Source organism: Myotis brandtii, unplaced genomic scaffold (assembly GCF_000412655.1).
Source record: "Myotis brandtii unplaced genomic scaffold, ASM41265v1 scaffold18, whole genome shotgun sequence".
Taxonomy (NCBI): domain Eukaryota; kingdom Metazoa; phylum Chordata; class Mammalia; order Chiroptera; family Vespertilionidae; genus Myotis; species Myotis brandtii.
This window is the reverse complement of record NW_005356674.1, coordinates 2,805,817-2,820,150: the sequence shown is the minus strand read 5'-3', so window position 1 is coordinate 2,820,150 and position 14,334 is coordinate 2,805,817. Positions and strand designations below refer to the sequence as shown.

Below are 14,334 nucleotides of genomic sequence, written 5' to 3'. Positions count from 1 at the left end.
TGGGTAAAAGAAGATGAAGAGAGTAGCCAAAGAACATATGGACAGACAACAGAGTGGTGAAGTGAGGGAAGGGTGGCGAGGGCTGGGAGGAGGTGGACAAAGGGGGGATGAGGAGAGCACCTGTAACAGTGTCAACAATAAAAAAAAAAAAGCAAAGCAAGTATTAAGCCATAGACAAGAACCAAATACAATACCTGGAATAAATAGGCAGCTGTTTATATTAGAAATCATCAGATAATTATACAACTTTGAAATCTATGGAAACCTCTTTGTACATCATCTCCATTTGCCCATTATTATCACCATGAACTTCTTACTACTACTGAAAAGAAGTGCTTAAAAGTCACCAGTGACCTAAATCATCTAGTCCTTTTTCTCCTCTGCAATATGTGATGTTATTAAGCACAGCTCTCTTGAATCCTCTCTTAACTAGGTTTCTATAGAGTACAATTATCTGTTATCTTTTTTAAAGCTTGCTAGGGCTCTTCCTGCTCTTGTTTCTTCCTGTTTCTGCCCTCCGTCCACAATCTTTAAAACTCAGCCACAGGCTCTTCCCTTCTTCTTCTTCTTCTTTTTTTTAAATATATCTTCATTGATTTCAGAGAGGAAGGGTGAAGGGAGAGAGAGATAGAAACATCAATGATGAGAGAGAATTATTGATTGGCTGCCTTCTGCACGCCCTCCACTGGGGATCAAGTCTGCAACCTGGGCATGTGCCCTTGTTCAGTCTGCAGGCCGACGTTCTATCCACTGAGCCAAACCAGCTAGGGCTCTTCCCTTCTTTATAATTCATCTTCTTTTATATTTTTGTTCTCATTTCCCACAGAAACCAATGCAAAAGATACCTAACTGGTCTTCTGCCTACTCCAAATCATGTTTACATAAAGCATTTTTCTTAAAATACAAATTGGACCACATCACTCTCCTGTTTAAAATCCTTCAGTGGCTCCGATTACACTCAGAATGAATTAAGTCCACTCATGAACTAAAAGATTTTACATCATTTGGCCTCTGCCTCTTTCTTATTTTGTGCCACTGGCTCACTATGCTTTACCACTCCAGCTCCTGGAATGTAAATATCACCAGGCTTCAGATACTCTGCAATTGCTATTTCCTCTATCTAGACGACGCTTTTTTTGGCACTTTCCATGGCAAGCCCCCTCATCCCTGAGATACCTGGCTCACAGGTGGCCTCCTCAGAGAGATCTTTCTTTCAGGATTCCATCTAAAGATGGACCACTCATTATTACTATTATTTACCTCACTTATAAACTCCTGAAATTACTCTGTTTACTTGGTTTTGGTCTGCATTCTCCACTAGAATGTAAGCTCCATATGGACAGTGAACTGATTTCAGTGCTCAGTATACTAGTTAGTACATAGAAGACGACTAATAAAATATTTTAAAATTATAAATGAGTTAATGATTGCCTGCTTTGAAGATTTCCATTTACCCACATTTACTTCACCCATCAACTGGATCACATAATTTTTTTAATGCTAATCAAAGGTTTTTTTGTTTGCTTTTAAAATATATTTTTATTGATTTCAAAGAGGAAGGGAGAGGGAGAGAGAGAGAGAGATAGAAACATCAATAATGAGAGAGGAATCATTAATTGGCTGCCCCCTGCATGCCCCCTACTGGGGATCGAGCCCACAACCCGGGCATGTGCCCTTGACCACAATCGAACTTGGGCCCCTTTAGTCAACAAGACGGCACTCTATCCACTGAGCCAAACCAATTAGGGCTTAAATAGATGAAAAAGTTGAAACACAGTGAAGTTAAATTAGTTAGTTATGGTTTTGCGATTACCTATTACCCAGACACTCACATTATACTTAAAATTTATTCAGCAATTTGACTTTGCTGGAGAATACATACACATGCTCAACAAAAACTCCCTGTCCTATAAAGACATTGCAAGTAAGTAGTCTTAAAGCTACTGTGATTTAAATTGTAGTCTTTGATAATGTGTCTGTTTTCCCAAATCATACTCCTCTATCTCCAACTGTTAACTCAACTTTCACCCACTGGCACACCTATCACACTCTACCTACCTAAAATATAATAATTTCTTATTAATCTTACAAAAAAAACCAAGTTACTAATAACATTTTTTATCCTAAAATATAGCAAAATACTGGTACAGAAAATTGATTTGGATGCCATTCCATGCCAGAACTTGTATGGGACACAGCACACATTTGGACAAACACTTGGAAAAAGTTGTATTCTGACATAAATACGGCCCTGCACTTGTTATACATAATTTCCCCAGTCTTGCCTTCCCAGATTCAGTCATACCCTAAAACTATGATTTACTTAACCCCCCTGTTTTATAACTCATTTTTCTAGCTAAAATCAAACCAACAAACCCAAGCCAACTTTTATTTAATTTTCTTGACTGAAAATTAAATCTAATGCCAACTAAATTTGAAACACAGCAAAACAACTGATAGTACAGTTATTTTAATGAGGTTAAATCCATCTAGAACACCTTGATAATTGACAGACTTAGTAATTACTATTTACTGACTTACACATCTTATTTAAATGAGATTAAAAAGTTAACAATACCAAAGCATACCTCCTTGGCTCTTCCCTTAATTTATATCCCCTGCCTTCTTTCTCCTTGGAAATAACCTTATAAAGCATGGGGTGATTAAAAAAAAAAAGGCTTGGAATCACAATAAAGAAGAAGCTCTAACCCACTGATAATATACAGATTCTGTAGCCACAAGCAAAAGAAGAAAAATGGATGAAACACTATGCTACATACTTTGTTCAAGTGTTGATTGGGCAGTAGTAATTAGAAGGGGAATTGATTTTATTAGAGAATATATTAAGATTAGTCAGAAATAGAATGAATGAGTGAACTTAGCAGGAATGTACAGGTAAAAAAGGAAAACACACAGAATATATGTTCATATTCTTGTGATCACAAATGTGAAAGAAATTCAGAGTACAGTTAAGTCTGACGTTGTAAGCATAAGGTCCTGTCAACTTAGTAATAGGACCACCTTCTTACCAAAGATATGGAGAAAAAAACCCATGCAAATTGAGTATTAATAATCAGAGGTAAAGCCAAATGTACTATAACTTCCATCTTGAAAGAAAATCTGGGAAAAGTCTGGGAAGGATTTGTGTTAGATTAAGAATGAGGTTATGAGGCAAATATTTTTAGTTTAAAAGAGGCAATTTGGGCCAGTTTACTGGAATGTATCTGGATATGATGCATACCAGTTGTTTCTCCCATTAAAATTTGTCAAAGCCAGAGTAGATAATGCCAGTTACCATCACTACTAGGAAAGAAAATGGGGGACTTAGCCAGAGTGGCTCAGTTGGGTGAGTGTCATCCTGTGCTCCGAAAGGTTGCTGGTTCAGTTCCCAGACAGGGCACATACCTGGTGATGGGGCACGTAAGAAGGCAAAGGATCGATGTTTCTCTCTGTCTCTCAGCATGTCCTCGGGTGAGGATTAAAATAAATAAGTAAGTAAGTAAATAAATAAATAAATAAAATGTGTCAACTTTTTTTTTTTTTTTTTTAAAGAAAGAACACTGGGGAGATGGTCTCCTGGTGACCCATTTGGGTAGTTTACTGCAGGAGATGGCTCATTGTGCTTTTACTTTATTTATTATTTATTTATTTATTTATTTATTTATTTATTTATTTATTTTCATTCTGCTTTTATATCCCAGAAGATTCTGAACCATATAGAACAACAGGGAAAGCAGAACAGAGAATAGTTTAATCACATTTAATCCTTACAACAATGTAAGATATATAGGGGAAATAATCTGTTACAAAGGAACCTAATGGTCAGAAAAAATGAGGACCTCAGTCACAAAGCATAGAGTTAAAAATCTGAATTTATTTATTTTAATTCTGAAGTCTATGTTCACTACAAGCCTCACTTACATCAAAGTATCATCTACATTGCAGGAATGTTGTATGAATTAAATGAAACAGCAGTTCTTTAAAGCACTATTGTGAGCTAGTTTGAAAAATAAACCATAAATAGAAAAATGCATTTCTAGTTCTGAGGAGCGAATATTCACATAAGCTTTAGGAATATAAATACTTTATTAAACATACATATCCACTTTGCTGTTCATGTTATTATGCAACATGTAATAAGATACATACTTCAGAACTTATCCTATAGCAATAATAACTCCCTATTTCTTGCATAGCTAGGTAAATGACTATTTTTTACTTTCTGATTTTAATAATTAAGAAAATATAACAAAGGGGTATGGTTCTAGTCTAAATTTTTTGTGTCAAAGGCTTTTCCAAGTTCACATACAAATATAGCAAAAAGATCCTGGATGCCCCACACCCCGTTTTTTTTTTACAGTATGTCAGTATTTTGTGTCTCAAATCAATACAATGAAAACTCGTTTGAATATTACCAGACACATGGATTTTAAAAAACTTTTGTGGCATGGTAGTAATCTTAATCCAGAAAGGTGTTAAAAGCTATTGACACATCCTTACTTGTTACAGGAGACAAACTGTTCTTTTTGCAAAAAGACACACAGCATTCCTGCATACATTCATTTTTAAGATGTGGGCTGTATAGGATGGTATTATTATTAATGGATACCATAACAATTTGTAAACCAACTTGTCACAATACTATACCTTCCTCTCCTTGAACAGGTTCTTCTAATAGCAACTCTGTCATACATTCCCAGTCTTTCAACAGTTCTTGAGAACTCTCCCACAAACTGTCCACCAAGTAGGCTGCATGTTCGTGCAACTAAAAACAACAAATCAAGTGTGACTGAAGAACATTTAATGAAGAAACTACTAATAATATTTGAGCTAATAAACCATTTTCTTCATAATTAAAATGGCTTGTTCACAATGTTTCCAATGTATTCCACTATCAATGGAATGTATTATGTAGACTCAAATTAAAAAAAATTTATATAGTAGTAAATGACATCATTTATAGACAAGGAAAAAGAATATGATGAAGAAAATACCTGAAATTATAAACACTTTTCACTATTCTTGGATTGTCTCTTCTATTTTTAAAAATTTATTTATTAAAGGAAATCAATTACTTTCTCTGCGAATTGCATTTGAAACTTTGGTACCAGCCTAAATACTTACTTTATATCTTTGTCACCTTTGGTTAAGGTCAAAAGTTAAAGTTACTCCATCTCTCTTTTCTACTTTCATGTCCATTTAACTTAATGCACTCCACATTCCACTTCACCCTCCCCCCATTTTTGCTGTTCGTTACTTTTGACAATTTTCTTGATATGTACCCACAATAAACAAACACCAAGTTTCTCATCTAACACTTCATACCAAACTCTCTCCCACTTGTTAGCCATTAAACCATGAAGATTACTCCAATAAAGCTCTTCAGGGAAGATAAGCAGAGAAGGTGTTGGCATTGTTCTTGTTTCTGCTACTTACAATTAACTTCTCCATCCTTGCATAAAAATTATTCCATCTTTGAGGCTCATATATCCAGCTAAACCACTTTGTAGATAAGTGTTTTCCAAGCTACAGATTGCAACCCATTCATTGTCTGTTAAACTAATTTAATGCATTGAGACCAAAGTTTCAAAAATTGAAACAAAGTAGAAGAGTACAAAGCACATCGAAAGATAAGTACTATTTTATATAACTCTTATTTCAGTTATATGTGCTCGTACTTGGTTTTCTCATGAGTAATGTCCCCAAAATGTAGAACTTTTTAGATCTACTGGTTGTCTATTTGATAGCTTGGCACATTTGGCATGAGTTGGTTTTCTTCCTCACATGCCAATTCCACTATTATTCTTAACTTCAATGTGCATTTTGATGATCAATTTAAAGTTCTGCTTCATTTGACCTTCACAATTCTATACTTCATTTCCACTGCATTTCAAATCTCACATTCTGGTTCTTTAAATGCCTCATGATATCCATATCCAGACAGACAGACACACACACACACACCCCAGGTCTCCTGATTAGATGGCAGTGATGGGTGTACACCAGTATAACAGAATAAGAAAAGAGATTTTAACAAAGAATGTTTCTTGTGAAACATAGGAGATCATACAAGACAATTTTATGATCATGAATCAATTAGAAACACTTAAATATGATTTGCAATTGCTTATGCAGCTGACAAGAATGCCATAGAGAACTAGGAAATATATTTTAATGTTCTTGTAACACTTTAGTAAACAACAGTAAAAACAGGATACAGTAATACCATCTAAAAATAAAGCAGCAATACATGTTACAAATTATAACTTTAAATAAAAAACAAAACTGCATAAAACTATTGTACTTATGCCTTTTAATATATTAAAAAGAAAAAAAAGTCTTTGGGCTTTCAGAGATCTAAAACATTTTCCTCAATTAATAATTAACCTAGATCATCATATTCCCTAAACTTTTCAGCAAATAATTTACATAGTATTTGCATGTCTCATCCATATCAATTTTTGAATCTGTTGTTACTATTAAAGTCAAATTTTCATACTGCATTGAATTGCTGCATAATACTTTGAATCCTGCTCCTCTAAATCCTAAGGAGGCTAAGGGTATAGTTTGAAATGGTCTATCACAAGAATGATATTTACTGAGTATTTAATGTTTTATCTTAAATATTCACAATCTTTAAGTATTTTACCCACAACATATACTTGCTTTTAAAGAAAACAATGATTTAAACTGTTACTACAAAGTGTGGTTCCTTGACCAGAAGCATAAAAATCACCTAGGAGAGCTTGATAGAAATGCAGTACCTCAGACCCCACCCCAGAGCTACTGAATCAGAACTGGCATTTTAACAATACCCCAGGTAATTTGTATACATATTTAAAACACTGTTCTTAAACATATCCTTTACTCAAATGCAACTCTCCAGCTAGCTTTGTTCCTGACTTTATTCTTGCTCTATTCATACCCAATTTACTTTAAACAAATTGGTAACTCCACTATTTTTCTGCTCCATTTTGCCCTAATACCAACTCATTCAACTGACTCATTTATCTCGAATTTTATTTTTCATATATGCTGACTGTCCCTCTCTCTATTCCTACAGTTTCTCCAGCACTTTCAAATTTGAGCAGTTAATAAAACCTTTTAAGTTTCTTTTCTTCCAGGACATTCCAACACAAACCAAAAATACTTTATCCAAAGTAAAATTAAGAGTCCCAAATTTCTAGATATTTTCCACTTTCTTTACCACCCTATTCCCACTCATTTCTAAGCCAAGTAGCTTATTCAGTCAGGTGCTCTTTAGGTTTAGCTTGTCATTCCCCAGTGTCATAATAGTAATAGAAAATACAATTGTAATAACAAAAAGCATGTTAGTGCACAAATCAAAGTTCACTTGTGCAAACACATTGACAGATAATATATTATGAATATTAATTACAAAATTATTTAGGTAATATTGCTATAGAGCTTATAAAAGTAATATTACTCAAATATTTTTCTTTCTCATTAAATAATATAATTTCAAACAAAATAGAATAGTTTTAATCCTTGACAACTTTCACAAACTGTTTAAATAATTTAATTTAAAAATTACAGTAAAAAACTCAAGAAAAACACAAAGCAACAATAAGTATGCAGTACTGCAATACTGTAATAGTTTAAAAATAGTTTAAAATTTTTTCTATATTCAGTGTTGATCCACACCTGCATACCCTATCCTATATAATAAAAGCCTAATATGCTAAGTGTCTGACCATTCAACCAGTCGCTATGACACGCACTGACCACCAGGGAGCAGATGCTCCAACCAGTAGATTAGCTTGCTGCTGGGTTCTGGCGGATCAGGACTGGGCGAGATGGGCCGAACACACCCTGGAGCCCTTCCACTGTCCTTCCCCGGCTGACCAGCCCTGATTGGCTCCATTGGGGCTGGGTGAGATGGGCTGGACACGCCCTGGAGCCCTCCCGTGGTCCCTCCCCGGCCCCAATTGTGCACTGGTGGGGTCCCTTGGCCTGGCCTGCACCCTCTCGAGATCCAGGACCCCTCGGGGGATGTTGGAGAGCTGGATTTGGCCCAATACCTGCAGGCCAGGCCGAGGGACCCCACCAGTGCATGAATCCGTGCACCGGGCCTCTAGTATACCCATAAAAGGTAGATTACTGATTCCATTATCAGGCAATCTATGGAGGCAATTTGGTAAGAAACAGGCTTATTTTCATTTGATTGAAAAACATCAATTTGAGACAGTAGAGGGACTTGGGTCCAGGAATAAAAATAGTGGCCAGAAAGATTAAAAAAAAAAAGGTAATAAGAAAAAAGCAGAATTTTCTCTCTTCTAACTGCTTACTTTTCTTACCCTGACATGGAAAATTCCACAAGCCCACCTTTTTAAAAAGTCTGTCTTTTCATGCAAACCCGCTTTGCCCCCAGCTTACAAAATCAGCCAAGCAGAGCCACTTCCCCAATCGCCTTCACCCTCCCCACAGGCAGTTGAGAGGACCTTCCTTTCCTCTGAGCTGTCTCCTTTGTGCTCAAGCATATGTTTAATAAAATAGGTATGAAAATTACACTGTGGTTTCTCCTTCATTCTTGGGAACCCAAGAACCCAAATTCTGGTACAAATTAACTATAACAAATTTAATGACAATTGTATTTAATTTGAATTCCAAAACAAACAAAAAACAAAATAGTTATGTTTAAAATTTACCTCACTTTCAAGAAAGAAAAGAACCAGCATCCTAATGAGATTCCCATTCGGACTGTTCCTTCCCCTCCTTTTTGCTAATGCTTCTTCTGCTTGTGGGTCATGTCTGCTAAACAGCCTGGTAATAAGTAACACAACAAGAACATCACAAATTTATATAGATATAAATTTTAATCTTTTCCTTCACTGTACAAAAATTATTTTGGTGTGAATAAAAAAAATATATATATATCAGAGATCAGGTTACTGATTTATTTCAACACAAGTATGTAATTGATATTTTTATAGATAAAAAAGAGGTTAGACCTGAACAATTTCATACAGTTCAACCATATATAAAGTGTAAAAGGAAGCTTTTTTACTGATGACTAATTAATGTTCAAATACTTATAAAAAATAGAAACTATTTTTTTCTTATATGAAAGATATATAGAGTATATAATTTTAAAGTTCTACTTCCTTAAATATTGATTTCAAAGTCAAGTAATTACAGCATTTAACCAAATGTTCCATCAATAATTTAAAAATTAATACTTTTAGTCATTACTTCTTCATTCTTTTGTACTTATTAGCCTATTACCTAAAAACAGTACTCAACTAGCTCAATAGTATTGAGTAAAATGACATAAACATTAAATTTATAAATATACCACTTAGCAACAAAACTTCCAAAATATGACAAAGAAATGACCTCAAAATTTTTATTTGCTAATAAGATTTATTCTAACAAAATTTAAAGACTGCTAAAGGTGCCTTAATCCCAGGTATGGCTCCAGGTAAAAGGGATATAACAGTGAACAAAGACAAAACGGCTGCTTTCATTGAGCTCTCGCTCTGGTGGATGAAGATAAACAGATAAATACATAGTTTTCTCAGTTGTTATAAGGAAAAATGAGGAACTAGGGATGGGGATATGGAGTGTCCTAATTTAGATATGGACATCACAATGGGCCTATTAGAGGACAGGCTAAATAACTGAAGGAAGAATAATTTCAGGGGAGCAATAGGAAGCAGCAGCTTGTCTGGGTCTAACCCCCTGAACCTGTCTTCAAGGTCCCCTTGTTTCTGACTCCCAGTGAGCTAAAGCAGCCTCACCTAGCTCTTCTGTTGCTTCTTCCATCTAAACCAGTGGTTCCCAAACTTATTTGGCCTACCGCCCCCTTTCCAAAAAAAATATTACTCAGCCCATGTAAATTAATTTTTTAAAAATTTTAATAGCAGTTACTCATCGCCCCCAAATGCACCTGTGGCCATCACCGCCCCCCTGGATTGCTGCAGCGCCTACCAGGGGGCGGTAGCGCCCACTTTGGGAATCACAGATCTAAACCCTTCCTTGTTTCAACAGTTCCAGCTTAAATAAACATACTCTCTCAAAGAAAAAAATTTTCATGTGTCATAAAAATAAATCAATCTCAAGTAGAAAATTAGTACAGAGAAGTTGAATATTTGGATAGGGGCGGAGATAGTTTATGGCAGGGGGAGAAGACTAGAGTATTATCTTGAAGTATATTGGCATAGCTATCATACTGGTTTAAAAGAAAGTTTTCCTTATTTGAGTGGCTTTCAGAGGGGAACAAATGTACAAATTTGGATAATTGCATTTACTGTACGAGGTACTAAGAAATTAGCTAATATTTAAAACATTAAAATGTAGAATTTTTGATGACATTAAGATATTCATTTCACATACATTTTACTATTTTTTTTGGATACTTGGTTAAGCTCATAAAATAGACTATAAACAACCATGAGTGTATGCACATGCATGCATTTTTTAAAAAACTTAATCATGGCCCTGGCCAGATGGCTCAGTTGGTTGGAGTGTTCTGTACACCAAAAGGTTGTGGGTTCGATTCTCGGTCAGGGCACATGCCTAGGCAATCGATGGATACTTTTCTCTTTCTCTCTCTCTAAACCTCCCCCTCCAAAAAAAAACACCCCAAACAATCAATCAATATATCCTATGGAAGCCAAGAGACATATGAAAACATGCTCAAAGTCACTAATCATCCAAGAGATGCAAATCAAAACAACAATGAGGTACCATCTCACACCTGTCAGAATGGCTATCATCAACAAATCAACAAACGACAAGTGCTGGAGAGGATGTGGAGAAAAAGGAACACTTGTGCACTGCTGGTGGGAATGCAGACTGGTGCAGCCACTATGGAAGACAGTATGGAGTTTCCTCAAAAAACAAAACATGGAACTCCCATTTGACCCTGTGATCCCACTTCTAGGAATATATCCCAAGAAACCAAAAACACCAATCAGAAAGGATATATGCACCCATATGTTCATAGCAGCACAATTCACCATAGCTAAGATCTGGAAACAGCCTAAGTGCCCATCAGTAGATGAATGGATTAGAAAACTGTGGTACATCTACACGATGGAATACTATGCTGCTGTAAAAAAGAAGGAACTCTTACCATTTGCAACAGCATGGATGGAACTGGAGAGCATTATGCTAAGTGAAATAAGCCAGTCAATGAAGGAAAAATACCACATGATCTCACACATTCATGGATAATAGAGACCATTATAAACTTTTGAACAATAATAGATACAGAGGCAGAGCTGCCTCAAACAGATTGTCAAACTGCAGCGGGAAGGCTGGGGAGGGTTGAGGGGCAGGAGGGAAGGGGGTAAGAGATGGGGAATGTCAAGGGGGGTGGGTGGGAAGGAGACATATGTAATACTCTTTGTAATACTTTAAGCATTAAAACAAAATTAAAAAAAATATATAAATATCCATCCATCTTCTGGTGAGGATTAAAAAAAACGAACAAAAAACTTAATAATGGAATTCCTGAGGCTACTCTATAGTTAAGATTTTAAAGATAACAATACTAAATCATGGGAGAATGCTCAAAAAGATCAATAAGAATCAGAAGTTCTCAAACAAGTTTATGAGAAGCTTTTAGCTGAATAGGAATTGGATTCATTTTCACAAATAACAAATATAAGGGAGCTTACATGTGGATTTCTATGTAAAATATTCCAATTAAAAAAATTTTAGCAAGTATTTCAAATTTAGGAAAATGCAATGCAGATTAAAGGCTTGTTCTGGCTCAACTGCTACCAGTTTATGGTCTCTATTATGTAGAGAAATAACCTTTTTAGTTTATTTTTTCTTTGAAATTAGAGCAATAAAGTCTTTCTGAAAACATAAAGCCTTTTGAAAGTTAAGTAGAGAACAGAAGCTAACTAGAATATAATAGTCCTGGAAAAGGAAGAGAAGTAAAAACTACAAAATACCCTTAATATTTATGACAAACAACACCTCAAGATAAATATGGAAATAGCACTATTCTATTAGCCATAGATCAGAGTCACTGGCAAATTTAATATATTAATGTAAAAGTCATGCCTGAAACTCTTGCCTTTACTCTTTGATTACCAGCACACACTAGTACCCAGCTTCTTTCTTACAGAAATTTTTTTTCACATAGACACAACTTTGAGAGGTATTACTGAACAGAGAATAGTTTGCTATTGCAGCACTGAGATCCAAATTCTGGATGGAGGCCTGCTCATTATCAAAGTTAATCATCCATGTACAACAGTTGCTCAGTGCAAGATTTATATCCATGCTTAGCATAGTCACAAGTTACTACGTGTACTGGACTTTTGGGTTCATTAGTCACAAAGTTAAATCTATGAATTAAAAAACAAAAATAAGGAAACTCATGTAAAAATGTTTATATTTCACGAACAGATTAATCAACTAATAAATTCTATAGTAGATTAAGATATAGTAGATATATGTATAGTAGACCACAATAAAAAATGTATTTCAGAAGACTATATTCATAAACTCTCATTAGCTTTATGTTTTGTCAAAAAATAGATGAGGTTTTACTTTTTTAAAAAAATATATATTTTATTGATTTTTTACAGAGAGGAAGGGAGAGAGATAGAGAGTTAGAAACATCAATGAGAGAGAAACATCGATCAGCCGCCTCCTGCACACCCCGCACTGGGGATGTGCCTGCAACCAAGATACATGCCCTTGACCGGAATCGAACCTGGGACCCTTCAGTCCGCAGGCGGACGCTCTATCCACTGAGCCAAACTGGCTACGGCGAGGTTTTACTTTTTAATTAAACTGCAACTGTACATATAATTTTCAGCATCACTAAGGATTTTTAATTAAAATAATCCTCATCCCAACAGAAAGAAAGGACATGAAATACTGAGCATTTTAAAGGTTATTTATTAATTTTTTAGAGACAGAGGAAGGAGTGAGGAAGCCAGGGAGGGAGAGAGAGAAATACTGATTTGTTGTTTTCCATTTATTTATGCACTTATTGGCTTATTCTTGTCTGTGGCCTGACCAGAGATCAAACCTGCAACCTTGGCATACTGGATGATGCTCTAATCAACTGAGCTACCTGGCCAGGGCCTTGAAAGTGAATTTAGATACAAATGTTGAGAAGGTAAGATGAGAATTCAGAATTTTAAATGAAAAAAAACAAAACAAAAAACAACAACACATAAAAACAAAACACTGATGAAATGAAATATCAATTTCTGAGGGAGCTTTTACAAATTTCATGCACTTCTTCAATTTTCATTCACACGTTAAAGGGGAACCATCCTTTTAAATTTCACAGAAAAGAGATGTCACAAAGAACATTGTTCCCAAGGATGTGATTCATGATGTGCACAAAGGCTGTGAGGATATTACACTCCCTAAAATCTGAAATGACCAATTATAGCACTGTTTTCAGTCACTACTATTCTCTTCTACGAACTCTAAAACTATAAAGAAACAAAATATAAAAGAAGAACCTGGTTTCAAAGGTAAGTAACTCACTTTTTGTGAAGGAATTCTCCAGCTGCAACAGCAACAGGGCGATGTGCTGAGTACACCAAGTGGTAAACATTTTCACAATCTTCGTTAGAAAGAGCTTCTTCACTTCCACTGAAAAATTCAAAGTGACATGTGAGTCAAAACAAATGCTTATTTTTAGTTCTAACTTTAAGTTTTGTAAAGTTCATTATAAAAGCTCAAGGCATATGGATTTTATTTTCATCTTTTTAATCTTACTTTGAAAATAATATTTCTCATATCATTACATAAAATTCTGAAAATACAAATAAAACAAGAAAATAAATTGTCCACAATTCTTCCTGCACATAACCATAGACATTGACTATTAATATCTTAGAATATATATTAGCTGAAATTAGCAAGTTCTTTAAATGTGCATGAGATTTTTGTTGGTAAGCACTGGAAAGATATTTATCCGTTTCATAGAGTGAAATTATTATTATGCTATGTAACTTTTCTCTCCATAAATGCCTATTTTAAATTATAAATATACACTAGTGGCCCGGTGCACGAAATTCGTGCACGAGGGGAGGGGGCAGGGAGGGGTATCCCTCAGCCCGGCCTGCACCCTCTCCAATCTGGGACCCCTCAGGGGATTGTCCGACTGCCGGTTTAGGCCACATCCCTGCAGGATCGAGCCTAAACCGGCAGTCGGACATCCCTCTCACAATCCGGGGCTGCTGGCTCCTAACAGCTCACCTGCCTGATTGCCCCTAACCACTCTGCCTGCTGGCCTGTTCGCCCGCAACTGCCCCCCCTTCTGGCCTGAGCACCCCTAACTTCCCCCCACGCTGGCCTGATAGCCCCCAAATGCCGCCCCTGCTGGTC

General features: G+C 35.7%; 1 protein-coding gene across 10 annotated transcripts in view; it reads right to left on the bottom strand.

Annotated features, from left to right (window-relative positions):
* STAG1 (stromal antigen 1) overlaps window positions 1-14,334 on the bottom strand; it is a 237,727-nt gene that overhangs the window by 70,376 nt on the left and 153,017 nt on the right. For all 10 annotated transcript variants that reach the window (XM_014537494.1, XM_014537495.1, XM_014537497.1 and 7 more), the window contains 3 exons: window positions 13,489-13,596; window positions 8,670-8,784; window positions 4,648-4,765 (listed from right to left, as the gene is read on the bottom strand). In XM_014537494.1, the coding sequence (XP_014392980.1) occupies window positions 4,648-4,765; window positions 8,670-8,784; window positions 13,489-13,596 (341 nt within the window). The remainder of the gene's footprint in view (window positions 1-4,647; window positions 4,766-8,669; window positions 8,785-13,488; window positions 13,597-14,334) is intronic.